The 26,285-nt window shown below is 44.7% G+C and overlaps 2 protein-coding genes and 1 pseudogene across 7 annotated transcripts in view; 2 read left to right on the forward strand and 1 right to left on the reverse strand.

The window, feature by feature from the left end:
* RSPH14 (radial spoke head 14 homolog) overlaps window positions 1–1,562 on the forward strand; it is a 76,788-nt gene extending 75,226 nt beyond the window's left edge. For both annotated transcript variants that reach the window (XM_019710337.3, XM_074321412.2), the window contains 2 exons: window positions 372–508; window positions 1,269–1,562. In XM_019710337.3, coding sequence (XP_019565896.2) covers window positions 372–508; window positions 1,269–1,507 — 376 coding nt within the window. In that variant the 3' untranslated portion in view covers window positions 1,508–1,562. The remainder of the gene's footprint in view (window positions 1–371; window positions 509–1,268) is intronic.
* A 2,527-nt stretch (window positions 1,563–4,089) lies between these two features.
* LOC109433834 (sodium/glucose cotransporter 1-like) overlaps window positions 4,090–26,285 on the reverse strand; it is an 87,510-nt gene continuing 65,314 nt past the window's right edge. For 4 of the 5 annotated variants that reach the window (XM_074321433.2, XM_019710356.3, XM_074321428.2 and 1 more), the window contains 4 exons: window positions 14,355–14,523; window positions 11,953–12,168; window positions 9,540–9,639; window positions 4,091–6,874 (listed from right to left, as the gene is read on the reverse strand). In XM_074321433.2, the coding sequence (XP_074177534.2) occupies window positions 6,630–6,874; window positions 9,540–9,639; window positions 11,953–12,168; window positions 14,355–14,523 (730 nt within the window). In that variant the 3' untranslated portion in view covers window positions 4,091–6,629. Of the gene's footprint in view, window positions 6,875–9,539; window positions 9,640–11,952; window positions 12,169–14,354; window positions 14,524–26,285 lie in introns of all 5 variants that reach the window. The other variant, XM_074321429.2, reaches the window with a different exon arrangement.
* LOC141569224 (transcription initiation factor TFIID subunit 9-like) lies at window positions 17,680–22,782 on the forward strand (annotated as a pseudogene).

Genomic DNA, 26,285 nt, shown 5'->3' on the forward strand with positions numbered 1-26,285 from the left:
ACTCTTATGGAGTAAAAACGAGTCCTATGGTTTGCACCCTGGGCCCTGATCCTTCCGTTTTGGGGCTAGGGGAACACATCTGGTTTCTTCTTCCCATGATTCCTTCCGAAAAGGCTCTATTACCTCCTGGCTCCTGGGTGGTCTCGCCTTCAGTGGCCCCAGGCCATGCTCCCAGGTTGTCTGAGTGTAGGGGTGAGGCTCAAACCTCACAGCAATGCTCCCCTGCACTCTGACGCCCAGCCCTGTCCAGGCTGGGACCACCAGGGATGGTCCCATCATGAGTTCTTTCCTCTGGTGTCCCCCTGGGGTGGTCCCGGGTCCTGCTTCCTTCCCCTGAGCAAAGCCACCCAGCTGTCCCCTCTCTGGCCCAGCATCCCTCTGGAGGGCAAGAAGCAGGTATGGAAGTTTGACGTCATCCCAATCCTGGTACACCTGCTGAAAGACCCTGTGGAGGAGGTAAAAGCCAACGCTGCTGGGGCCCTCATGTACGCCACGGTGACCACTGCAGGTGAGCTGGCCTGCTGGCTCGGCATCCAGGTGGGCAGGGCATCCCCTGGGTGGGTATTGGCAATGGCTGGAACCCAGGGACATGAGGCCACTTTTTCCTGAGCTGGCTGTCGACTGTGCTGGGCAGTAGAGACCCGGATATCTCAGCCTTGGTGTCTACAATTTGCTGGGAGTGCCAGAGCGATAAGTGACCTGGGGGAGAAGTGCAGCATGCAGTGGGCATAGGACAGGGGCAAACCCTCCTCTGCGATGGGCATGGATGTTGACTCAAAGGACAATGGGAGTTAGGAGGGCAAAGCAGGGCTGGACAGGTCCCAGCAGCAAAGAGAAGAGTGCTCAGGGCAGAAGGGTTGGGGGCAGGGGACAGCCACACCTTTTAGCAAGGGAGGAAGGGTAGGGGGAGACAGTAAAGGGTTAAGGAGCGGTGTCTCCTTTACACGTGAATGTCTGTGTCCCCCGCTAGACTGTAAGTGCTGTGAAGTCCAGCAGTATGTGTCTTATTGTGGGCCTGCTGCAGAATAGCTGCTCAAGAAATATTTGCCACATAAATGAATGGTTGGATACAAATTTTAAGAGACTACTTGTGGGGCCTGGCCTAGGTTGGAGGCAGAGCGAAAGGGCCTGCGTGGGGGTGAAGGAGGGGACTCGGGTAGCAGAGGCGCCTCCCCTGCACTGTGCAGGCTGGAGGCTGGAGGAGACTGGGGAGTGAGAGGAGGTGGGCACAGACCCCTTTAGGAAAACCTGGTGTTGGTGACTCACAGGGAAGTACGCTGCCCTGGACGCAGAAGCCATCCAGCCGCTCCTGAATCTGCTGAACTCCACCTTGAGAAAGGCCCGCCTGAATGCCATCAAGGCCCTCACCATGCTGGCTGAGGCCCCCGAGGGCCGCAAGATCCTGCAGATCTACGTGCCCCGCTTCCGCGTCCTTGAGGTGGATACCAGCGAGGCTGTGGGGCGGGCGGCCCAGATCGCCATCAAAACCATTGAGTGGAAGCCCTGAGCCTGACCTGATAAGCCCCGTGCCTTAATAAATGGGCTGAATCTCTTTCTCTTGGGTCTGAATGGCACTTCATGTTTGTGAAACATGGTCACATCTCTCGCTCCGTCCAAAGGTGAAATGCCTGACCGAGAAGGACCAGGTGACTGGTGGCCAGGTGAGGCAGCACGGGCTGAACTCAGGGCTCAGGGACAGGTGAGTAGCAGCCCTGCTCTCTGTTGGGGCCAAGAATTCCCTCAGAAGGTAGAGGGCAGGGCTGAACCCTCCAGGGGGTCAGGAAGTTGAGTTGGGGGAAGGAACACAGTTGGACCAGACACCACCTTAGCTTCGGACACTGGAGTGACAGGACCTTGGGGTGTGGCTGGGCATGACCCTGCTCAGCCAGTTCTGCCCTCTTCCCACACTGGGTGGCAGTAAAGAAGGTCAAGGGTGCCATCCCATGAGGGCTCTTGCTGGAGGAGGATGAATTGTAAGAGGCCCACCCGGGGATGACTGCTCAGGACAGATAGCTCAAGGTCTTCCTCCCAAACAGCTGCATTCTTCTCCAAAGCCAGGTGGTCACCTGAGGCCACCCCCCCCACACATCCCTCCCCCTGCTGTCTGCCTGGCCCCAGGGCTATCTGGTTTGCCTCCCCCTGTGTCTCCACCTACCTTGCTTCTCTCCCCAAGTGAAACTGGCTGAGGAGGCTGGAGAGCTGGGGGGAGGTACTGAGAAGCCACGTTTGCATGGGGACCCCTTAATCTCCTCCACCAATCCCTGCCTAGTCTGTTAGGGTGACAGTTCTCGAGCAAGTTCTGACCTCTGTTGGAGAAGCTGCAGGAGTGGGGCTCAACTTAAGGGCTGGACTCCTTTGTCTGGGCTGAGCTGGGCCTTAATCTTTCCCTCTGAACTTTTTGAGGCTCTCTGCTTCAAAGGAGGTCTCTCTCATTACATCACCACCCAGCAGCCATATTTCTGTGGAATAGAACCTCCCCAGCTCATGGCACGCTCACTTCTCCCATTGTAAGTATTATCAGCAGAACTAGAACCCCCAAGTGTCTGGCCATCTTTTCAGTGTCTGGGTCCTTCACTTTCCTAGAAGAAACACAGAGAAGTCTGTGTCCCTGGAATTCCAGGATTAGCCCAACTAGACCCAAGAGGGCCTATTCTGAAAGGGATTGGCTGCTGGGCCCAGCTGAGGGACAGGTTAAACCTCATTCTCACAAAAGTCTCCATCAGGTGAAACCTTTTCTCCTTCAGGAAAGCAGGTGCTTCAGGGGCTCCAATTCCTCATGTTCCCATCCTGCCTTAATGCACAGCAGGCAGGCTCCACTCTTACTGCCTCAGCAAAGGGCTCTGACTGAAGGGCTCTGGCCTTGCTGCCAAGACCTGTGTGTGTCCTTTGTGATTGATCCATGCGGTGGCCCCGATGTGGATGTTCCCTTCCTGTGGCAGTTGTCTCAGTCCTCCTTCCAAGAGGGTTATGCCCTCTTGGTTTCCTTTGGAACCCTCTTTCTTCTCTACATTACCAGTGGTGATAGTGTTTCTCACGGTTCTGTTCTAGGCACTCACTCTTCCCACTCTCCTGCACAATCTCATCTGCCTGACCATGGGCCTCCTCTACTAGGTTCCCTTCTGAACTAAGCTTGCCTGCTGCCTTCTTTCCCCCACTCTGGGTCTTCAGCCCCTGTCTCACTCCTGAGTTATCCAAACTTAATATCTACCCTTAAATGTCTTCAGGAAAGAATTAACACCAATTCTTCACGAACTATTCCCAAAAATAGGAGAGGAGGGGACACTTCCCAACTCATTCTATGAGGCTAATATTACTCTGATGCCCAAACTGGATAAAGACATCATAAGAAAAGAAAACTACAGATCAATATCCTTTATGAATATAGATACAAAAACACAACCAAAATATTAGCAAACCAAATCCAGCCAACTAAAAAGCATTATACACCATGACCAACTGGGATTTACCCCAGCAATGCAAGGTTGGTTTAACATACAAAATCTATGTAACAAATACATGGAATGAAGCATAGAAACCAGATGATCATCTTAATAGATGATCAAATTTGACAAAATCCAACATATATATACCTATACCGTGTTTCCCCCAAAGTAAGACCTAGCCGGACAATCAGCTCTAATGCATCGTTTGGGGCAAAAATTAATATAACACCCAGTCTTATTTTACTATAATATAAGACTGGGTCATATAATATAATATAATATAATATAATATAATATAATATAATATAATATAATACCGGGTCTTATATTAATTTTTGCTTCAAAAGACTCATTAGAGCTGATTGTCCAGCTAGGTCTTATTTTTGGGGAAACTCCCAAAAGTCTCCTCTCAGAAAACTAGGAACATAGGGGAACTTCCTCAACAAGATGACATATGCAAAAACTCATAGCTAACATCGTACTCAATGGTGAAAGACCGGATGCTGTCCCTCTAAGAGCAGGAACAAGACAACGATGTCTTTTCCCGCTATTTCTATTCTATGTTGTACTGGAGGTTCTAGCTAGGACAGTTAGACAAGAAAATGAAATAAAAGTCATCCAAATTGGAAAGAAAGTAAACTATGTTTGCAGACTACATGATTTTGAATATGAAAAAAATCCCAAGAAACACACTTAAAAACTATCAGAACTGATGAGTTCAGCAATTTTTTTTTTTTTTTTTAAATTGGGGAAGGGGAACAGGACTTTATTGGGGAACAGTGTGTACTTCCGGGGCTTTTTTCCAAGTCAAGTTGTTGTCCTTTCAATCTTAGTTGTGGAGAGTGCCGTTCAGCTTCAAGTTGCTGTCCTTTCAGTCTTAGTTGTGGAGGGCGCAGCTCAGCTCCAGGTCCAGTTGCAGTTTTCTAGTTGCAGGGGGCACAGCCCACCATCCCTTGCGGGACTCGAGGAGTTGAACCGGTAACCTTGTGGTTGAGAGCCCACTGGCCCATGTGGGAATCGAACCGGCAGCCTTCGGAGTTAGGAGCATGGGGCTCTAACCGCCTGAGCCACTGGGCCGGCCCGAGTTCAGCAAGTTTGAAGCACAGAAGATTAATATACAAAAATTGTTTTTCTATACACTAGCAACAGAAGTCTAAAAATGCAATTAAGAAAACAATTCCATTTACAATAGCATCAAAAATAATAAAGAACCTAGGAATAAATTTAGCAAACAAAGGTACAAAACTTGAGCACTGAAAACAAAATGTTGAAAGAAATTAAAGAGGAGCTAAATAAATGGAAAGACATCCCATGTTCATAGGTCAGAAGACAATATTGCCAAGATGGCAGTTAAGTATCTTCATGCAACTCAAACACAGCATGTCCCAAATGGCCCTCAACTTTCTCCCTCATCTGCTCTTTTTCCAGTGTGGCCTGTCTTTGGAATTGGTGTACCCTTTGCCCGTGTGATCAAGCCAGAGTCACTCCTGGCCCCTTGCTCCAGAAGTCTAATCACTACAGTCCTATTACTTCTAATTGCTGGCTTGATGTCATTCCCTTCTCTTCTCCTCTCTGCCACTAATTAGCCCCATTGCTCTAACAGTCTCCTGCTAGGTGTTCTGGCCTCCCTTTCATTTTTCCAGCACCAGCCAGCAAATCTGATCCTATACCTTCCCTTCCGAAGCTCCCACGGACTTATCTCAAAGCATCAAAGGCCTATAGGTGAGGCCTCTGTGCACCTTGCCCAGCCACTTCTCATGGTTTTCCTGTGCACAGGCCGCGTCTCCGCATTCTCAAGCCTGCCTTGAACTCTCGCCTCATGTCTGCCCACAGGTTGTCCCTTCTGTTCTCCAGCTAACTGACCTCCTTCTGTCACGGGAGGCCTTCCCTGGCCCTGAGGCTAGGTGGGGCTCCCTGAGGTGACACAATGGGTAGAGGGCCAGTGTGTGGCCTTGGTGTCAGGGAGGGCTGCTTCGGGCCTTGTGCCCACTCCCTATTTACTAGGGTCACTTGCTAAGCCTCAGTTTCCTCCTCTGTGAAATGTGGTTAATTCTAGTCCTTCCACAAGGGTGGTCCTGTGGCCTGCACGTGATAATGCCCTCACCCCAGGCCAAAAACAGCAGGCCACACTAAATGCTGGCAGTCACTGCGAGCGTTTCATTGTATTTCCCTACAGACCATGTGCTCGGTTCATGGCTATTTCTTTGCAGCATCTGGCACATAGTAGGCACTCAAAACTGGCAGCTGAAGGATTAAACCAGGGGTGAGGGGCTGGTCATGTGAGTGTGTCTTCAGAGTGTGAGTTTTGTGAGGCCAGTGGGTCTCTCCAAATCACTTCAAGGCACTTGGAACTTTTTCGAAAGACACAAATCATTTATTTTGGTCTGAGAAGAAAGAGGGAGCCCCTGCAGAAACACAGCCCAGGAGTGGCCTATACTTGACAGCGAAAGAGAATCTAACCCCTGGACTCAACTCCCAGTAATGTCCCAATAGCGGGCAGGCTGGTCGGGGCTGGGAAGGGCTCAGCAAGGGGCATGGCAGCAGCCAGACAGTGCTGAGCGGGGGGGGGGGGGGGGGGGGAAGGCCTGTTCACTGGGGCAGAGACCACCTAAGCCCCTCCACTAGTCCAGGCAGGAGCTCATTTCCATCCACGGGCAGCTTTGTCTCCAGCTGGCCTGTGTAGTCATTAGTGGGCACAACGCCTGTGGGTGGGAACCCCAGCATGGGCTGGTGCTTACACTAGATGGCACCTTTGCCAGCAGGGCCACATTTTTAAAAAAGAGAACAAGGCAAACGGAGATTGGGTATAGGAAGGAAATGGTTACAATAAAGTAAACACAAGCAAAAATCCCAAATACGTCTAGCGATAAAAAGCCAAAATTAAATTTAAAGTAAAAGTCAGTGTTTATGCCATTCGGAGAAAATGACTCATTTTCTGAAGGAACAGATGTTCTCATTTGCATAGTCTCTGTAATCACAAGTGGACTTCACTGTGTCCCCTCAGCACGCGTGCCCTGCAGCCGGTGGCACTTGATGAGTGACACCGAGGGAGCGGTTTCATTAGCGTAATCCTTGGTACCATATCCATGGGCCTCCCGGTAGGAACCCCGCCCCCCAGTGATGAGGGGGTCTGGAAGAGGCAGCAGTTCTCCTGCTCTCCTCAGACGCCCCCGGGCCCCAGCTGCTTTAGTAATAGTAGACGTGGCACAGGACCGTAGTCAGTATCAACAGGAACCCGCAGGTGTTGACAATGTTTCTCCAGCATGGTGACTCTGCCATGTCACTGTGCTCTGTCCCTTCCGGTGTGGCACCATGCTCCATTTCCTCCATATTTGCCTTTTCTGGGGCCAGTTTGGCACCTGGCCTTGGCTCCAGGCCACAGAACACGCTGCAGACCTCCTGGAGGCAGCTCTGGGACTCCTTGAATACATCTGGAACAGAGGGAACAGGCAGAGGTCAGGAGGCACAGGCCAGGACACAGACGAAGGGCTTGGTACGGCTCACGTCTCGGCAGTGAATCCAGCAGGAAGGCCAACAGCCTTGCTCCTGATATGAAGAACAGGCCGCAGGCCCTGCTACGGAACACCTACTTCCATCCTCAGAGTCCCGGGAGAGTGGGGCGAGGGATGAGGGGAGCATGTGGGGGCAAAGGGGGGCTGCCTGGGCCATGCTTACCTTCTACCAGCAGAGCCTTCAGCTAGGGCGGGGGGGCCCTGAACTGGGTGGCAGACATGTCGCAGGGGCCCCTGCCATCACAGTAGTGTGCTCAGCCTGCCCAGTCTCAGGCACATGGCCGACTACAGCTCTATAGGGCTAGGGAACGTGGCTACTCCTCTGAACCCCCTTTCCAGTCACTACTCTTCAGAGGACGGAGGGACCCCACGGATTTCTTAACGGTCACCACTCTCCTTGGCAACCTCTCAGGGAGTGACTTCTCCAGGCAGGCCCAAAATAAGGCTCTCCAGGCCCTGGAAGGGGAATCACTGGTGCTTTCCAGGAGGCAAAGGACGCAAGTCTAGGAATTCTAGGAAAGTTTCCACTCACTTCTCTAGGCCAAATTTGTGGAAACGCCGAAGTCTGGGGCTGAGCCTTCACTCCTGCAATGCAGCCTGTGCCGCCCTGTGTTCGGGGCCGGCTCAGACGGTCAGCACCACGGCCAGCACCGGCGCAGCCCCGCGGGCCCCGCCGCCGCTGGGATGCTTTCCTCCCTGTGACCAGGCAAGCAGGTGCCCAGCAGTGTGCGCTGTGATGTGCTCTGTGTCTTACCCCGCTGGGCAGCCTCCACGCCAGCTGCACCCTGAGGCTGAGGTGGCACCAGGGATGATGGAACCCATTAGTCAGGGACAGAGGAGCCCCTGATGCTGCAGCCGGAGGACCCCCAAGCCAGGGACACAGACGTCTGCCCCTGGCGCTGAGGAGAAGTCCCGAGAAGTATACTCTGGCCCCGCTCTCTCAGATGCCCATGTTGTCACACCACCATGCTGCTGCCAGGCCCAGATAGGCCGCTGTATGTGAACAGCAACTGATCATTCGATCATAGCCCCAGAGCAGTTTGATAGAGGTGGGATAGGACAGTGGCCAAGAGCCTACACGGAGAGGTCAGACTGCTTGTGTTCAAACCCCAGTTACACTACTGCCTGGTTACCTCTGGCCCCGGGGCAAGTCACTTAACGGTCTAGTGCCTCAGTTTCCCCATCGTTAAAGTGGGGCTAACACTTGTACCTATCGCAGGTGGGGATAATTTAGACAGAGCCTGGCACATACCAAATGAGCAATAAATGTTAGCCACTGTCATCATCACCCACCCGTGACAGTGGAAAGGGGGAGAAGGGGAATTGAGAGGTGCACCAAGAACAGTCACCTGGCACACTGTGGGCACCAATGAGCCAGTCCCTTCCCCACTTCGAGAAGAGAAATTCCCAGGGAGTCCTGTATCCTCCAGGTCCATGGGGCAGCCTTGCTCAGACAGGCCTCTCCCTCGCCCCACGCCTGCCTGGCAGAAGTCCAAGGAACCCACCCAACCTGGGGTCTCCTCTGCAGGTGTCAGGAGGGAGCCCAGGCCTCTTTTGGCTCTGAAGTTCCCTGGCAGGAGTGGAGAAGGCGCCCTAGGATGCTGCGTTCTCCTCAGGCACGCTTTTCCTTCCCTCCCTTCCTCTCTCCTTCTCTTCCCCCCCTTCCCTCCCTCCCTCCCCTCCCTCCCTGTCCTCCCGCTTTCCCTTTCTCCCTCCCCAGCACTCTCTGCCCCAGACTCAGGACTAATCTCATTAGGCCTTTATCCCTGTTTGCGTCATGGCCTGGAGAAGCTCAGGTTACCCTCTCCTATAGCCCTGAAGGCTCCTTTCCTGACTCCATCTGCTGAAATCCTTCCTCTGGGCCCCTGGGCACCTCCAGGGCTCAAGCCTCTCCCTGAACATTCTCTCTCTTCTTGATCAGACTGAAATCTAGTTGTCCTGGGATCTGTCTTGCCCTGGTGCCCTCTTAGGTGGGGTTGCTTCCCCCCTTACAGACTATCTTCAGCTCCCCCATCGGAGAAACCCTCTCATTTTGAATCTCTGTGTAAGGCCTCCCCATCTCCCTCGCCGGTCCACCAGGTTTCTCTCTTCGAGGCACACGATCTCTGTGTGGTGAAACCCACCAGCCAGTTCTCAGGCATCTTTCTTCACCCATCAGCATTTGCCTCAGTGGACTGGCACATCACCCTTCCCACCCCCCACCCCCGATGCCTCCAGGTCACCAAACCTCTGTTTTTGTGCCCCTCACCTGGCTCCTCCTCGTGGCCTGGAGTCGCCCTCGCTTCATGTCAGACCCCTTCTCTTCTCCCCCAACACCTGCCCTCCAGGGGTGCTGATGTCTCCCACATGGGCCTTTTCAGCCCAGACCACTCCCAACGGATGTCCTAGAGTCATCTCTACCTCAACAAACCCCAAATACCCCTAAAGGTATCTTAGGAAAAATGAAAGATGGAGCATCTGCCTGGAAGAACAATTCTGGGAGTGGAGATGGTAGGGCAGGGGGTGCTGGAGTGGGAGCACAGGCCACGTCCGCCCCAGAAAACTAAACAGGGTCCTCTCCCAAGGCTTTGGCTCCCCCTCTCACCTGGCTCTGCGTGAAACGTAGGTATGGATCTCTTCCCTTGTACTTCTGCATCCAAATCTACCCTTTCTTCTTTTCGTAAACTCCAACAGAACCCGAGGAGCTGGGGGGAGAGCAGGGACATGTCACCACGTAGGACCCTGTTACACAGGCCAAAGGGTGCCCTGGTTGGGAGCTGGGCATCAAGGCCTTGCTGGACTGAAAAGGGATCTGGTCCTTAGACTCCAACAAGAGACAGAAGGAATGTGGGGGGCATTTCAGTTCTGGCTCGTGTACCATGGGGCGGTGGTGTGGCCTTGGCAAACCATGACGACCTGTCTGGGTCTGTGTCCTATGGCTGCATAGTAAGGGGTGGGAGACAACACACTCAGTTCTGAGGGTCCAGAAACCTGTGCCCTTCAGGGTGGGAGAGACCACCCATCACCCCTGCTCTGCTCCTTCTGGTAGAGGAGGCTGTCTTATCTGATGAACGGGATAGGGCAGACTGGGGAGCTGCTATCCTTCCAGAAGCCCCTCCTGGTGGCCGGCACAGACAAGCTGACTCAGCCCAGAAGAGGCTTTACCTGCTTTACTTAGTAGCCTGGCCCCTGGCCACGCACAGCTGCTCGAGCTCAATAAGGTATTTGTAGGTGCAGAAGGGGAGCGCCCTTCCCTTCTGGTCTGTGATTTTGTTCTCTTCCTAAAAACATATATGGAAACTTGGGGAAGTATAAAAATCTAGCCAGTTGTTGCTTTCTTTTTTGCTTTTTTCTTTTTCTTTTTTTTTTTTAAGGGTTAGGGTCAGCAGAAACACAACTAAGTGAACATTTCCTTCAAGTCTATCCTGGAATAGGTTTTAATCTATTATTATACCAGCCTCGGTATATTTGAATCTCAGTCCACCCTCCACACCCACCCCCCAACCTGTGGCAGTGATGTGATGAGTTTGGGCTGGGCCCCCTCCCTCGCCAGCCCCCTCTAAGACCTGCCCCAGCTCCACCTCGCGGACTGAAGTGTCAGAACGAAACTTCTGTTATGTTCAACGACAGAGACTGGGTTTAGCCTTGAATTGCTTCCTGACGCTGCCATATGTGCGTATTTACCTTTATACTATCAGCCTCCTGTGGATGAGGTCCCCAGGTGCACTGGAAGAGCCTGCGTTCACCTGCTGTCCCCCCTACCCCCACCCCATGTACTGCTAAGCAGAGGACCTGGCCTAGTGCCTGGACATTGACACAGATCCATAAACACTAATTTTCCTCTTCATTTCCCCTCCCCTATCAGCGGCTACTTTGTGTTCTCCAGAGCACCTGGCCTACTGCTAGGCCGGTGGGAAACACTCAACAAGTACTTGGCTGCCTCAGAAGCAGGCAAAACCAAACAGCTGACAGTAAGAGAAGGGCAGAAAAGAACACAATCTGAATGATTAAGACCTTGAGCAACAGGAAATTAAATCCATCACCCCCATCTTAAGGTGCTACAGCAGGGAAGTCTCCCACTGTCACTGATGCGGGGTGGGTGGGTGCGTGGTGGGCCTTCCCCTCCTGACAATCCTGGCTGTTCTCCCCACTGGCTCCATGCCTCTTCCAGCTGGGCTGTGTGTGCAAGAGAGGAAAGAATCAAATGGAAATTACTGAGAAGTGGGGCGGGGGAAAGCCTCAGGCTGACCTGGGGGGCAGGCTTCGAAGTTCACGGCTTTTAGCCAAACCCCAGGCAAAGGTGCAAGGGAGGTCTTATCTTACAGACCTTTATTCCTTCTGAGCGCTTCCCAGAACCCTTCTGCTTTCTGGCTCAGCCCAGTTCCTGTCCTGTGGAGCCTACTGGCTCTGCCAAAGGAGGCCCCATGGTGGGACCAGGTCAGAGCACAGCCATGCCACTTACCAGTTTTGGTACCTTGGACAAAGGACTTAACATCTCTGAGCCCAGGCTTTCTAATATTCCAACTGTGGTGACTGACACGTGCCTCTTGGGAGGTGGGAAACGGCTGCTCCAGGAGAGGCTGACAGGCACCCAGCCCTGAGCCTGCCCCAGGCAGCTGTCTGAATTACTGTCCCCTCCCCCTTCCTGTTGGCTTAATTCCCTCTGGATGGGTAACAGCTGGGACTGGCCTGATTACATTAATTCATACTGAGGTTAGGAAACTTAACACTTCCAAAGAAAATTTGCATTTTAAAAGCCAAACTTCTCATTCTAAATGAATACCTAATTGGCAGAGGATTGTTGAAAAGCTTTGTAGTTTAGTTTTCTTTTTAAGGCAGGGCCCTTTCTGTGTTATTTCCCTATATCTGACCCATTCCGCCTCCCGCCACCCCTCCCACTTTCAGAAAGAGTGCAGGAATGCAGCCACTTTTCTCCAAAGCTAGCAGAGTCAAGTTACTGCTCACTGGGATTAGAAGACTGTTGGTCGACACTTGAATATGATAACAGCAGCTCTTACGTGCTCATCCGGAATCGGGTCTGTGAGTACGGAGATCCCCAGCATGGTGAGAAGACTGACTATGAAGAGGAATATGGCAAAATAGAGGAAGGGTACGTCGCAGATGATTGGAGGACACTTGTTGTTTGCTGAGCAGCTCTGGGGTCCATAGACAGTCACGGATACCATTCGAAGGAAGCCAATCAGCAGTCCACCAGCCAGCCCCCAGAAGGCACCCTGCCAAAGGAGGGCCCCCGAGAGAGTCACCTGAGAGGAAGACGGTGATGAGACTGACCATCTTCAGCCTCGTCTCCCTGACTAGTTGAGTTCTAGTTAACCTTGTTATAAAGGCTTCAGATACCTTGCAGAAGCAGAGTGTGAGCACCAAATACCTTCCTGGGCTGAACAAAGACCTGAGTCATTTGCCCTCTGTCTGACGTCAATCAGAGAACTTAAGAAACATTGGAAACACTTTGAAGATCACAAGTAGGCATCTCAAACATATCGTGTCCAAAAAGACCCCCGTTCTCCCCATCGCTGTAAAGGGCACCTCCATCTCCCTGGTTGCTCAGGTTGAAACCCCAGGCATGGTCATCCCCGGGGGTTTTTCTTTCTATCCTGCCCTACCACCAACCCATCAGCAAATCCTGCTGGCTCTCCCTCTAAAATGTATCCAGCATCCAACCACTTCCCATCTTCTCTATGGCTACCACCTGAATCCCAACCTGCCATCTTTTCTCACACGGGTGCTCTCCCTCCCTGGTCTCCTGGTTGCCCACTGTCCCCACAGAAGCCAGAATGAATGATCTCTTCAAAGGAAGTGACCTTGAATCTGAACCTTGAAGGATGAGCCAGAAATATTAAGATCCAGGAAGGGACCCAAAGGGAGAAAAGGGCAGCAATGGCACCAGGGACCTCAAAACTGCCTGCATACATTCAAACTAAGTCTTCTCCTGCCATCTTGGCTAATGTCCTTGTATCCCCCACCCAACCCCCAGCGCCTGCCCTGCCACCCTCCATGATCCTTTTTAAAAAATCTTTTAAATCTTATCAGAAATTGCTATGCATTCACTGGGTGTCATCTGTCTCCTCCAACTAGACTGTCCACTCTGTAAGAGTGAGGAGTTCATCTTGGCCCTGGAGCTGTAAGTGGAGCTTGATTCAGGAGGAGACAGAAGTTACAGTATGTGAACAAATGTGTTAGAGAAAGCGCTCAAACCAAAGGCCAGGTGATCCACAGGAACCATTTATCAAAGAAGATGTGTAGACAGATCTAGAAACGGAAGGGCGGCAGAAGCCAGGTGAGCATGCCATCTCACACAGGAGAGAGGGTCTGGAGAAGTTCTCTGGGTTGAAGAGAGCACCTACAACATGCTTGTAACCTTGAATCAGTGACAGCGGGAGAGCCACTGCCCAGATCCCCCATTTTCCTTGGTGATAGGCCTTGATCCCTGAAGGCTGGTGTCACAGGTGAGAGGCAGATTCTCCTGACTGTCTGCCCCTCTTGCCCAGGCCCTTCCTAGGGGAGCAAAGAGGAGAGGCTCTGGTAGTGCTCTCTCCCCACATGATCAGTGCTCACTTGAGTCCTGGTGATGTGGGTGGAGCAGGGAGCATAAGCAGGTTGGTCTAGAGGACTGAACACCTGAGATGAGCGTGGGAGGAAGCATCAGCCAGGAGGAGGCGGAAAAAGGTGTTTCTGGCAAGGAGAACGGTCCACGCAAGTGAAGGGAGGCCAGAGAAGTCACAGGCAGTTAGGTAATCAGTCCTGCAAGCTGGTAGGATGGGTGGGGGTCTACGGGCTGTGCACGCAGAAGGCAAGGGCTGAGAGGAAGGAAGGAAGGGGCCAGATCACTGAGCACCTCACTTTGCTCAAGGACTTGTGCAAGGCCCACCCAGCCAGTCAGTGCCATTAGGGGAAACAAGTTCAAATATGACTCAAATAATAAATGAAAATATTCTGGCAAACTGTGCTTTCAAAGTCTTACTGATGAAGCAATTGAACTAGTCACTGGGATCTTTATTTAGTTTTAAGCGTGGCTGGGAGATGGTCCTCACTGCAGGGAAGGTTCCCACGACTGTACATTCCCCGGTGAGTATGAAACCTCTGAGCATGACACATCCATAGAAGAATAATTTCCTACAGCCAGATATGCGTGAGGAAGGGTCACGCACACTTTGCATCGTCTATGGCATGGATGCAAGTGGATTACATTCCAAAGGAAAGAAAACAAATCAGAGCTTGCGTTTATCCCACATGCATAAGAAGGAGCCCGGACCAAATCTGCCCAGGAGGAAATCATCTCTCAGAAAGCAAATGATGCAACACTATGAACCCTTGAAGTAGAAAAGCCCCTCCTAGGGCAATTCTGGCAAGGACCACTATGATGTGAAGGCAAACCATGGCTGTGCCAACACCCACCTACCTGCTCAGTGACTCTGCTGCAAAACATGGCAAGCAGGAAGATGGCAGCAATGGGTGGCACCAGGGAACTCAAAACTGCCTCCATAGTTATAAACAGTTGTTCACTGTGTGTCGTTTCAATGATAGGGACCCAGAAGATGGTGACAACAATTAAGATTATAACAAAAAACCTGTAAATTAAACCAACAGTCAATGGGAGTTTGAAGATTTTTTTTCCTTTGCCAATAAAATATCTGCAAACCATAAACTATTAACTCAATTATTCCTTAGGTTAAATTCAGGTGCCCATTCAGAAGTCTGGGACAGAGGAGACAGCCATGCCCCTAAACACTAATAGGGCCATATGACTGCAGACATCAATCCTACGAATTCTGAACAAGTAAAACTGAGTGTCTGTTTGCCTGTTACTGGATCATGGATAGGCTTTTACCATATGTGGAGGATGGGTTTGGGGCAGTCAGGCTTAAAATATATAATACATGGAAAATATTAATTTCTTGAAAGGTAAATACATTTTAAAACATTTCAGACAAATTAGGATGGCACATGATTTTAAACAGTTCAACAAGTTCAGGAACTTATTTTATTATTTAAATTTTGCTGAAAATTTTCAGGAACTAAGTAGAGGTTCCAAACGTCCATTGCCTTTTCTAAGTACAAACATATTTAATGTGTATCCATATATAAAATGACAGCATATCAAATGTCACCCCAAAGGTGAATAAATCTTATTAGTTCTGTGTCAACAAAAGCTTAAAAATGATAGTTTTGAGAGACTGAGGGTAAGTTAGAAAGGACTGATACCTTGAGAGTCAAAGAAGAGGCAAGGAAGTCCTGTCCAGCAATGAACAAGTAGCTCCAGTAATGAAGGGCTAGCGGGCGTGGGACCAACCCTCCCACAGATAACAATGATAAATTCTGGATCAAATATGAAAACAAGGACACTGAAGAGTAGCTGAAAGCAGGCAGAACTGAGGGAAGGGGGTGGGATTCAACCCTTTCAAGAATGAAACTATACTGGGTGCGATCTACATGTATCCAGCATTTCCCCTGCCTTGAGGCCCTCCCTACGTAGTTTGCATGATGTGGGGTGGCTAGAAGTTAAACAGAAAGCCTCACTCTTAGTGGATTGAGGAGTCATCAGGGTGGGGATTCAGAGTGGTTGAAAATGTTTGAGGAAAATTCCAGAAAGGTGGGAGCCCAGAGCAAGGAGGTCTAAATCTATGTATAAACCCCACTTAAACCCTTGGCTGACCCATGAATTATGCCTGTGGGGGAGAATCTCCAAATAGTCCACTAATAAGCAACTGCTGGAAAGCAGAAAAAGATTTCAGCTCCTGCCTACAGTGGGGGAGACAAAAATTGGACTTTGAATCTCATCAGATTAGAGGGGCTATCTAACCACCTCAGGCTTTTCATTGAAACCCCTGAATATCTGTGCCTTAGATACTATATCCCAGGACTAAGAATTTGCTGTAGGACTAGGGCAAGACTGAAACAGACCCACCCTAACAAAGTGTAAAACCAGGCTTCCACAGTTTAAGATGATCAGCTAGTAACTTACCTGCATGCTTGAACAAAAACCAATACTCTTCAGAGGAACATGATATAGAGTCTTTACAATATATTATCCACAATGTTCAGTATACAATAAAATGTACTAAGCATGTGAAGAAATAAGAAAATGTGGCCTATAGTCAAGAAAAAAAGTAATCAATAGAAACTGACCCCAAGATGACTCAGGTATTAAAATGAGCAGATGAGGACCTCAAAAGCAGTTATTAAATCTACATTAAAAGACTTAAAGGAAATGATGATTATGAAGTAACAGATAGGAAATTATGACAGAAAATTGGAAACCATAAAAACTTTAAAAAGAAACCAAGTAGAAATTCCAGAACTAAAATTCCAGTTCTATATATGAAATGAAAATTTCACTGGATGGCTTTAACAGATTGGAAACGGCAGAATAAAGGGTCAATAAACCTAACGACAGGCTGATAGAAATCTAAACTGAGGAACACAGAGAAAATTTTTTAAAAAAATAAACAGAGCTTCACTGATCTGTGGGACAATATCAAAGGGGCTAATATGTTTGTAGAGTCTCCCCCAAATAGGAGAGATGGAGCAGAAAAATATGCAAAGAAATAATGGTCAATAATATCCTCAATTTGATGAAAATGATTAATTTACAGATTCATAACCTTAGCAAACTCCAATCAGGATAAACACACACATGCACACACACTCTTAAGCACAACATAATAAAACTGCTAAAAACCAAAAATGAAGAGAACATCTTGAAAGCCGTACAAAAAAAGATACACTAAGTACAGGGAGCAGTACTATGAATTATGGCTGACTTCTCATCAGAAACAAGAGGACACGAGAAAATGGCAGAGCATCTTTAAAGTGGTAAAAGGAAAATATTATCAACCCAGAATTCTATATCCAGCAAAAATATTCTTCAAAAATAAAGATGGGACATGGGATAGGGGTTAAGGATGGGTGAAAGGGGCAGGGATTAAGAAACACAAATTGGTTGTTATACAGTATTCATGGGCATGTAGGGTATAGCATAAGGAACATAGTCAATAATATTATAATAACTAGATATGGTTCCAGATAGGTACTAGATCTATCAGGGTGACAGATGGCAATGGGGTTGGGGGTTGGGTAGTTGGTAGTTAATGCAGAATGGGAAATATAATCAACAATGTTGTAAGGTTCATGTAAGGTGGCAGATGGGCACTGGACTTATCAGGGGGATCACATCATAGACTGTGTAGATGCCTGACCAATGTGCTATACACCTGAAGAGCTGAAGTAGAACAATATTGAATGTCAACTATTACTAAATATATAGGTGTATATAGTTACAGTATGTGGAGTACAACATAGGGAAGACAGTCGATGGTATTGTAACAGCTGTATAAGATGTCTGAGGGGTAGTAGCTTGGGGGGTGGGTTATCACTTTCTGAAGGGTTTAAATGTCTATTATGTTGCTTTGTACAACTGAAACTAATAAAAAAATTAAAAGAAATAAAGATGGAATAAAAACATTTTCTGATAAAAACTGAGAGAATCTGTCACCAGCAGACCTGCATTACAAGACATGCTGAAGAAAGTCCTTTAGGGTAAAGGGAAATGACACAGATGGAAACTCAAACCAAAAGAAGGAATAATGAACACCCAGATCATAAAATATATGGGTAAATATAAAATACTATTTTATTTTCTTATTTTAATTTGTTTAAAAAGGCAATTGGCTACTTAAAACAAAAATATATATATACCACTATAACTATATTGTAAGGTTTATAATGTAAATGGATATAAAAACATGACAACAATAACAAAAGATGGAAGGGGAAATGGCATATACTGTTACAGTGTACTTACATTTTACAAAAAATGGTACAATATTAACTTTAAGTAGACTGTTAGAGATTAAGAATGCCTATTGTAATGCCTAGAGCAACCAAAAGAAATTGAAATGGAATATTAAAAACTATTTCCAACCATATTAATGATTCATTAATTTGTTTAAAAAGGCAATTGGTTAGATTAAAAAAATCAAGATCTAACTATATATGCTCTACAAGGGACTAACTTTAAATATATTTATAGATTAAAAGTAAAAGGTGTTACAAACACTAAGCATAAGAAAGCTGGTGTGGGCTTTATGAATAATGAAGTAAACCTTAAGACAAGAAGTATTATCAGAGGTAAAATAGGACATTTCATAATGATGAAAGAGTTAATTCCTCAGGAAGCCATACAAGGATAAATGAGTAAGCACCTAATACCAGAACTTCAATGCATATAAAACAAAACAATAAAACAAAAACAACAACAAAAACAAAACAAAAATGACAGAACTATAGCAAGGGAGAAATAGACAATGACACAATCATAAATGAAGATGTTAATACCCTTCTCTCAGTACAGAATATACTGAGAGTATACATGTATATATATAATCTACACACTAAATATATAACATGTAATAGAACTAAGCAAAACTTAAGTATACAAAAGTATCAATAAATTTCAAGAGGTTAAAATCTCATAAAGTGTGTTCTTGGATCACAGTGGAAGCAAATTAAAATCACTAATAATAATAGGAAAGTGCCAAATACTTAGAAATGTAACAGCATACTTCTAAATAATCCATAATCAAAGAAAAAAATCACAAAGAAATTACACAATATTTTGAAGTGAATGAAAATGAAGACACAACACATAAAAATTTGTGGTGTGCAGCTGAAGCAGAACTTGGAGGGAAATTTATAGCTTTAAATGGCAATAGTAAAAATAGGAAAGGTTTTAAACCAATGATCTGAATTTCTACTTTAAGAAGCTAGAAAAAAGAAGAGCAGAGCAAATCCAAAGTAAATAGAAAAATGGAATAAACAGAAGTGAATGGGAAAAAACCCCCAGAGGAATAAACAAATCCAAAAGTTGGTTCTTTGGAAATATTATTAAAATTGATAAACCCCTAGGCAAGCTTAATTAGAGAAAAAGAGAAAAATCCATAAATTGCTAATATCAACAATGAAAGAGGGATAATTAGTACAGACCCTACAGATATTTAAAAGATAATAAGGTAAAATTATGGGAGGTGCTAGGAGCCATCTCAGTGAGGATGCTTCTGAACATCTTGCTCATTGGCATACGGGGGGTTGGAAAAATCACACTAGGCTAAGAACTTGCAGCAAGATCAGGACTGAAATACATTACTTGGGTGATTTAGCTGGAGAAGTCTGATCACTCCATATAATGCAGGCTACTGGCAAGATGGCTGCTCCCAAGAGAACGCCAAAAGATGTAGAGATGATGGCAGAAAGCCAGAAGGATATGGGAATTACAGAATATGAGCCAGAAGTTATAAATCAGATGTTAGAGTTTGCTTTCTGATATGTGACTACAATTCTAGATGATGCAGACATTTTCCAGGCCGTGCTAAGAAAGCTACTATTGATGCAGATAAAGTGCATTTGGCAAACCACTGTCATCCTGACCACTCTTTCACCTTGCCTCCACTAAGAGATTTCTGTAAAATTAAATATTGCAAGGCAAAGAAATCAAATCCCTTTACCACTGGTCAAGTCATATTCAGGTTGTAGATTGCCACAAGATAGAAATTGCTTAACTGTTCCAAACTAGAGACTTAAGTCTTTACAAAAAAATGTATTTAATCCTGCAGGCAGAATTACAGTTCCACTCGGTTCAGTTACTAGCAGACCAAGTACTCCTGCACTAGGCACAATAATCCCACAAATCATGTCTGTTTCAACTAAAGCAGGGACTCCAAAATCCCCCAGAGGGCCAGGTTAACAGTACAGATGCCTGATTCACAGTCCCTATCTGTAAAAGCATCAATTCTTGCAACATCAGCAGTTCAGAATGTTCTGATTAACACATGATTAATTGGGTCCAAAATCATTCTTTTTTTTTTTTTTTCCCCCGTGAAAAAAATTTTATATTTAGAAATAGCCAGCTGGACTCAGTTTAGATGATCCCAATTTTGTTGGCAACATCCAAAGCACCATAGTCAGGAGCCAGTGGAACATATGCCTTCTTCTCTTATCAGACCCGATCAGACCTTGGCCACAGTGTCACAGAGCTTCTTCACAGCCTGTTTGATCTGGTGCTCGCTGGCCTTGACATCCATCCACAATGAACACAAGTGTATTGCTGTCTCCTATCTTCTTCATGGCCGACTCGGTAGTTATGGGGAATTGGATGATGGCACAGCGGTCAAGCTTGTTTCTCCTGGGGGTACTCTTCGGAAGATATGTGGGCTGCCTTCAGAGCCGCAGTGTCTTAGCCTTTGGAAGGTGGGTGATGCATGGATCTTCTTTTTGTGGATGCCTTTCAGCACCGTTTTCTTTGCTTTCAAAGCCCTTGCTTTGGCTTTGAGAGGGGCAGCGGCTTCCTGCTTCGCCTTTGGCGTCATCTTCGTGAAAAGCCAAAATCATTCTTATTACCACTAACACAGCATCACCATAAAATAATGCCAATAAACAATCAAATGAATTGAAAAGAAAACAATGATGATGATGATGGCTATGGTAACTTGCAGTTGAGCTTTGATGTATACAACATGTACACTTGGTCTTGAGTCCACTGTACTAAAATTAAACATGCATACTAGATGTTATCAAGTTGTGTTTTAGAAAACTTAAATAGTATTTAATGAGTGAATATAGTTACCGTACTTTTCAAATGAGACGTTGGGTTTTCTTTAATAGGAATAGTAATAGGTTTTCATCAGCCTTTAAGTGTAAAATATAAAGTTGTCATTCATCAAAAAAAAGAAAAGAAAAATTATGAACTAGCAATAACTAACAATTCAGATGAAATGGACAAATACCTTGAAAAATTCAACACAGCCTACAGAAAACCTCAATAGCCATACATCTATTAAAACCGAGTTCATAACATTAATAAAAATATTACCATGAAGAACACTACATATCTACAAAGTTTCATGGCTGAATTCTACCAAACATTTATAAAGAAATAATACTAATCTCACACAAACTCTTTCAGAAAACAGAAGAGTTAGCAATTCTCAAATCATTTTATGAGGGCAGACTAACCCTCAAACCAAATACTGTCAAAGACATTATAAGAAAATTATCAGTATCTCTCATAAATACAGATGGAAAAATCTTTAACAAAATATTAACAAATCAAACCAACTAACATACAAAAGAGAATACAACATGACCAAACAGGGTTTTGCTCAGGTTTATAAGGTTGGTTTAACACTCAAAAATTCAATAATTGAAATTCACTGCATTAACAGCGTAAGAGAGAAAAACATATGATCATTCTAATACGTGCAAAAAAAAACACTGGACACAATTCAACATCCTAGGATATTCTAGTTCACTTTTGGAAGATTTTTGCTTAGCCTTTTAGCCTTTCACAATGCACAGCTTCGGAATTCAACCAAGTCTTGGGGGGGAGCCTTGTGTATGTTTGAGGCCTCTCAATTTGGAGCTTGAGCTCCACGAGACTGCCAAAGGTTGTACAAGTAACTCTGTCTCCTAGTAGTGGCCTTTGTCTGGAATTTTCATCTAGTCCTTGTTGCTTTGGAGTGTCTTAGGAACAGAAGAGAATTTCCTCAACCTGCCTAAACCAGAAACAAACAAACAAAAAAACAACGAAAAACCCTACAGCTAATTATACTTAATGGTGAGAGATTAAACACTTCTCTGAGATTGAGAATAATGCAAAGGTTTACTTTCACCACTTCTATTGAACACTGTATCCAGTCACAGCCAGTGCAACAAAGCAAGAAAAAGAAAATACTTATAGATTGTAAAGGAAGAAGCCTATTTTTATTCATGAAGGTATGATTGTGTACATAGAAAATTCCAAGGAATCTACAAAATATGAGTAGCTACTAGAACCAATAAGTCAATTTCGTAAGGTTCACGGTATCAATGTGAATTAAAAAAATCAATTGTATTTCTTTATACTAATAGCTAACAGTCGGTAATTTATAACAATTCCATCAAAAACAAAAAATTCTTAGGAATAATGTGTAACATCTCCACACTGAAAACTAGAAAACAGAGAAATTAGAGAAGATTGAAGTAAAGAGAGATGTGCCAAGGTCACAGACTAGAAGATTCAATCTTAAGGTGTTCATTCTCGCCATACTGATTATAGATCCAATACAATCCCAATAAAAATCCCCAAATACTTCTTAAAATTGACAAGTTGAGTCCAAAAATTATATGGAAAAGCAAAAGATCTAAAATAGCTAATTTTGAAGAATAAAGTTGGAGGACTCATACTACCTAATTCAAGACTTACTATAAAGAGAGTTTAGTGATGCCAGACATACAGATTAATGGAAATAGAGTCCAAATAGATCTACACATATGTGGTCAACTGATATTAGCCAAAGGAGCCAAAATGTTGGTGAGGATATGGAGCAACTAGAAATTGTCACACATTGCTCATGGGAATTAAATGAGTGCAACCATTTTGGAAAACAGTTTGGCAGTTTCTCATAAAGTTGCAGGATCAAAATCAACGTACACTAACAATGAATTATCTGAAAAAGAAATAAAGAAAACAATCCCATGTACAATAGCATCAAAAACAGTAAAATACTTAGGAATATATTTAACCAAGGAGGAGAAGATCTTTACACTGAAAACTATACTAAGACACGGATGAAAGACATTGAAGATATAAATACAAAGGTATGCTGTTCATGGATTAGATGAATTAATATTGTTAAAATATCCATATTACCCAAAGCTATCTACAGATTCAATGCAATCCTTATCAACTTTCCAAAGGCATTTTTTACAGAAATAGAAAAAAAAGTCCTAAAATTCGTTTGGAACCACAAAAGACCCTGAATAGCCAAAGCAATTCTGAGGAAAAAAAAAAAAAAAAAAAAAAACAACAAAGCTGGAGGCATCAAACTTCTAATTTCAAACTATTACAAAGCAATAGTAATCAAAACAGTGTATTACTGGCACAACAACAGATACATATGCATTTCTCTAACAATTAAGTTCATGAACTCATCCTAGAAAAAGTGCTACATACCTTATTGCTGAATATCACTACGGTCACCTTTGAAGTACGCCCCTTAGGAAGCTATGCACTGAGACCAGCACCTAGTCCACCCTTCAAAGCAATTTCAGACTTCTTTTTCTGGAATGGCCATCAGAGCTGTCATATTACCCTTGATGTCCTGAATGTCATCAAAATGTCTTCCTTTCAATATTTCCTTTATCTTCAGATAAAGACAGAAGTTATTGGGGGCCAGATCAGGTGAGTAGGGAGGGTGTTCCAATACAGTTATTTGTTTACTGGCTAAAAACTCCCTCACAGACAGTGCTGTGTGAGCTGGTGCATTGTCGTGATGCAAGAGCCTTGAATTGTTGGCGAAAAGTTCAGGTCGTCTTTTTCATGCAGCCTTTTTAGCACTTCCAAATAGTAGACTTGGTTAATTGTTTGTCCAGTTGGTACAAATTCATAATGAATAATCCCTCTGATATCGTAAAAGGGTTAACAACATCATTGCAACAAGTTTGTGAACTTAACTGTCACACCATCGTAGACCAAAGGAACAGAATTGAGAGCCTAGAAATAAACCCATGCATATATGGCCAACTAATATTTGACAAAGGAGCCAAGAATACTTAAGGGAGAAAAGACAGTCTATTCAATAAATGATGCTGGAAAAATTGGATATTCACAGCAGCAGAATGAAATTGGACTCCTATCTTATAATACTCACAAAATTAACTTGAAATAGATTAAAGACAAATATAAGACCAAAAACTAAAACTCCAAGAAAATAAAGAGAAAAAATTCCTTCACATTAGTCTTGGCAATGGTCTTTTTAATTTTTTTAAAAAATTAGGGAATATTGGGGAACAGTGTGTTTTTCCAGGACCGATCAGCTCCATGTCAAGTTGTTTTCCATTTAGTTGTGGAGGGCGCAGCTCAGCGCCAGGTCAAGTCATTTTCAGTCTAGTTGTGGAGGGTGCAGCTCACTGGCCCATGTGGGAATCGAACTGGCGACCTTGGTGTTATGAGCACTGTGCTCTAACCACTGAGCCAACTGGCTGCCCGGCAATGGTCTTCTTGATATAACTATCAAAAGTACCAGCAACAAAAGCAAAAATATCCAGAGAAATCCAAAACACTAATTCGAAAAAATTTATGTACCTCTATGTTTATTGCAGCACTACTCACAATAGCCAAGACATGGAAACAACCAAATGCTCATCGGTAGAAGACTGGATTAAGAAACTGTGGTACATTTATACAGTGGAGTATTACTCGGCCATAAAGAAGAAAGAAATCTTACCATTTGCAAAGATATGGATGGGCCTAGAGAACATAATGCTAAGTGAAATAAGTCAGATGGAGAAAGACAAATACCATATGATCTCACTTATATGCAGAATCTAAATAATAGAATAAATGAACACACTAATCAGAAACAGTCTCAGAGATATAGAGGAAAAGCTGAGGGTTGCAAGATGGGACGGGGGGTGGGGACAAGGGAGAAGGTGAGGGGATTAGAAAGCACAATCTGTAACCACAAGATGGCCACAGGGATATGAAAGTCAGTTTGGGGAATATAATCAATAATGTTGTAAAGATTTTGTATGGTATCTGATGGACACGTCTTATTAGAGAGACCACTTCAGGGACGATGCAGATGCCTGTAACTGTGCTGTACACCTGAAGCTGAAGCTGAATAATAATGAATGTCAACTATAATTTTGTGTGTGTGTGTGTGTGTGTGTATTCACAAGAAGTGGAGTATAGCATAAGAAATAGAGACAGTGGAAATGTAATGGCTGTATGTGATGTCAGAGGAGCAGTAGATTGGGGGAGGGAGGTTATCACTTTGTGATGGGTATAAATGATATTGTCTATCACATTGTTTTGTACACCTGAAACTAATAAAAAGAAAAAAAAAGAAAAGAGATAACAAGTGCTGGTGAGGATGTGGAGAAAACGGAACTCTCCTTTGTATACTGTTGGTGGGAATGTACCATATTTTGCATGTATAATACATTTTTGCCAAAATTTGTGAGGGAAGAATAAGGATGAGCATTATACATGGGTGGTACTAATTCTGTATCTATATAAACGTTTTTAATTCGTTTATTTATGCTTATGAGTTAGAAGTGTAACTCTAGAAATCAACAACGATATCCGTATGCAAAATAATACCTTGAATACGTAATTGGTTTTGTTGAACTTACGACGAACTTGCGACAACGAAGAGTTCTTGGCCTTCTATGATGTATAGTTATAAATTTGTTACCGGTACATAAAATGTCTTGTACCCTGTATCTGTTCTTGTGTTTTGTAATTTTTTGCTACATAAAATTTCTTATACCATAATATGTTAAAAAATAAATGCTAAACTTCCTTTATAATACAAAAAACAAGTTTCTAAATGTAAACAGATAAAATTTTGAATTAAAAAAATTAAAATGAAGCATTTTTTCCCCTGAAAGTTTGGGCCAAAAACAATCACTATCTTGAAGAGATCTGCACTGCTATGTCCACTGCAGCGTTATACACAATTGTCAAGACATGGAAATAACCTAAATGTCCATTGACGGATGAATGGATAAAGAAAATGTGGTATTATACACAACGGTATATTGTTCAGCCAAAGAAAAGAAGAAAATCCTGTCATTTGTGACAACATGGGTGGACCCTGAGGCCATTATGCTAAGTGAAATAAGTCAGAGAGAGAAAAACACTTATATGTGGAATCTAAAAAAATGGACCTCACAGAAATAGAGCAGATTGGTCGTTGCCAGAGGCAGAGGGTAGAAGAAACGTGTGAAGGTGGTCAAAAGGTACAACTTGTAAGTTAAATAAGTCCTGGGAATGTAATGTACAGCATGCTGACCATAGTTAACAGCACTGGATTGTATATTTGAAAGTTGCTAAGAGAGTAGATTTAAAAGGTCTCATCTCAAGGAAAAAATTAGTAACTATATGAAGTGATGGGTGTTAAACTAAACTTCTTGTGGCAATTATTTCACAATACAGACACACATTAAACCATTATGTTGTATACCTTAAACTTACATGTTATATGTCAATTAGATCTCAAGAAAACTGGAAAAAGTGATGTCTCTTCTAAGCGTATATAATTGGTTTTATAAAATAGTCTGATAATCTTAACATTTTAGTTCAGAATCCACTCACATTTCATGAAATTACTGATATAAGGTGTGATAAAAAAATAAGGTGAATGTTTACATAAAAAATATTTTTTACAGTAAAAGATACATTACCATTAATTCTCCTCAAAATACTCCCCCTCGCTTCAGACACACTTACCCCATCGTTCTTGCCACTTTCTGAAGCAGTTCTGGAAGTCCTCTTTTGTGTCTTTAGTTGTGC

Source organism: Rhinolophus sinicus, chromosome 9 (genome assembly GCF_057876585.1).
Source record: "Rhinolophus sinicus isolate RSI-liver-muscle chromosome 9, RSI-T2T, whole genome shotgun sequence".
NCBI classification, from domain to species: Eukaryota; Metazoa; Chordata; class Mammalia; order Chiroptera; family Rhinolophidae; genus Rhinolophus; species Rhinolophus sinicus.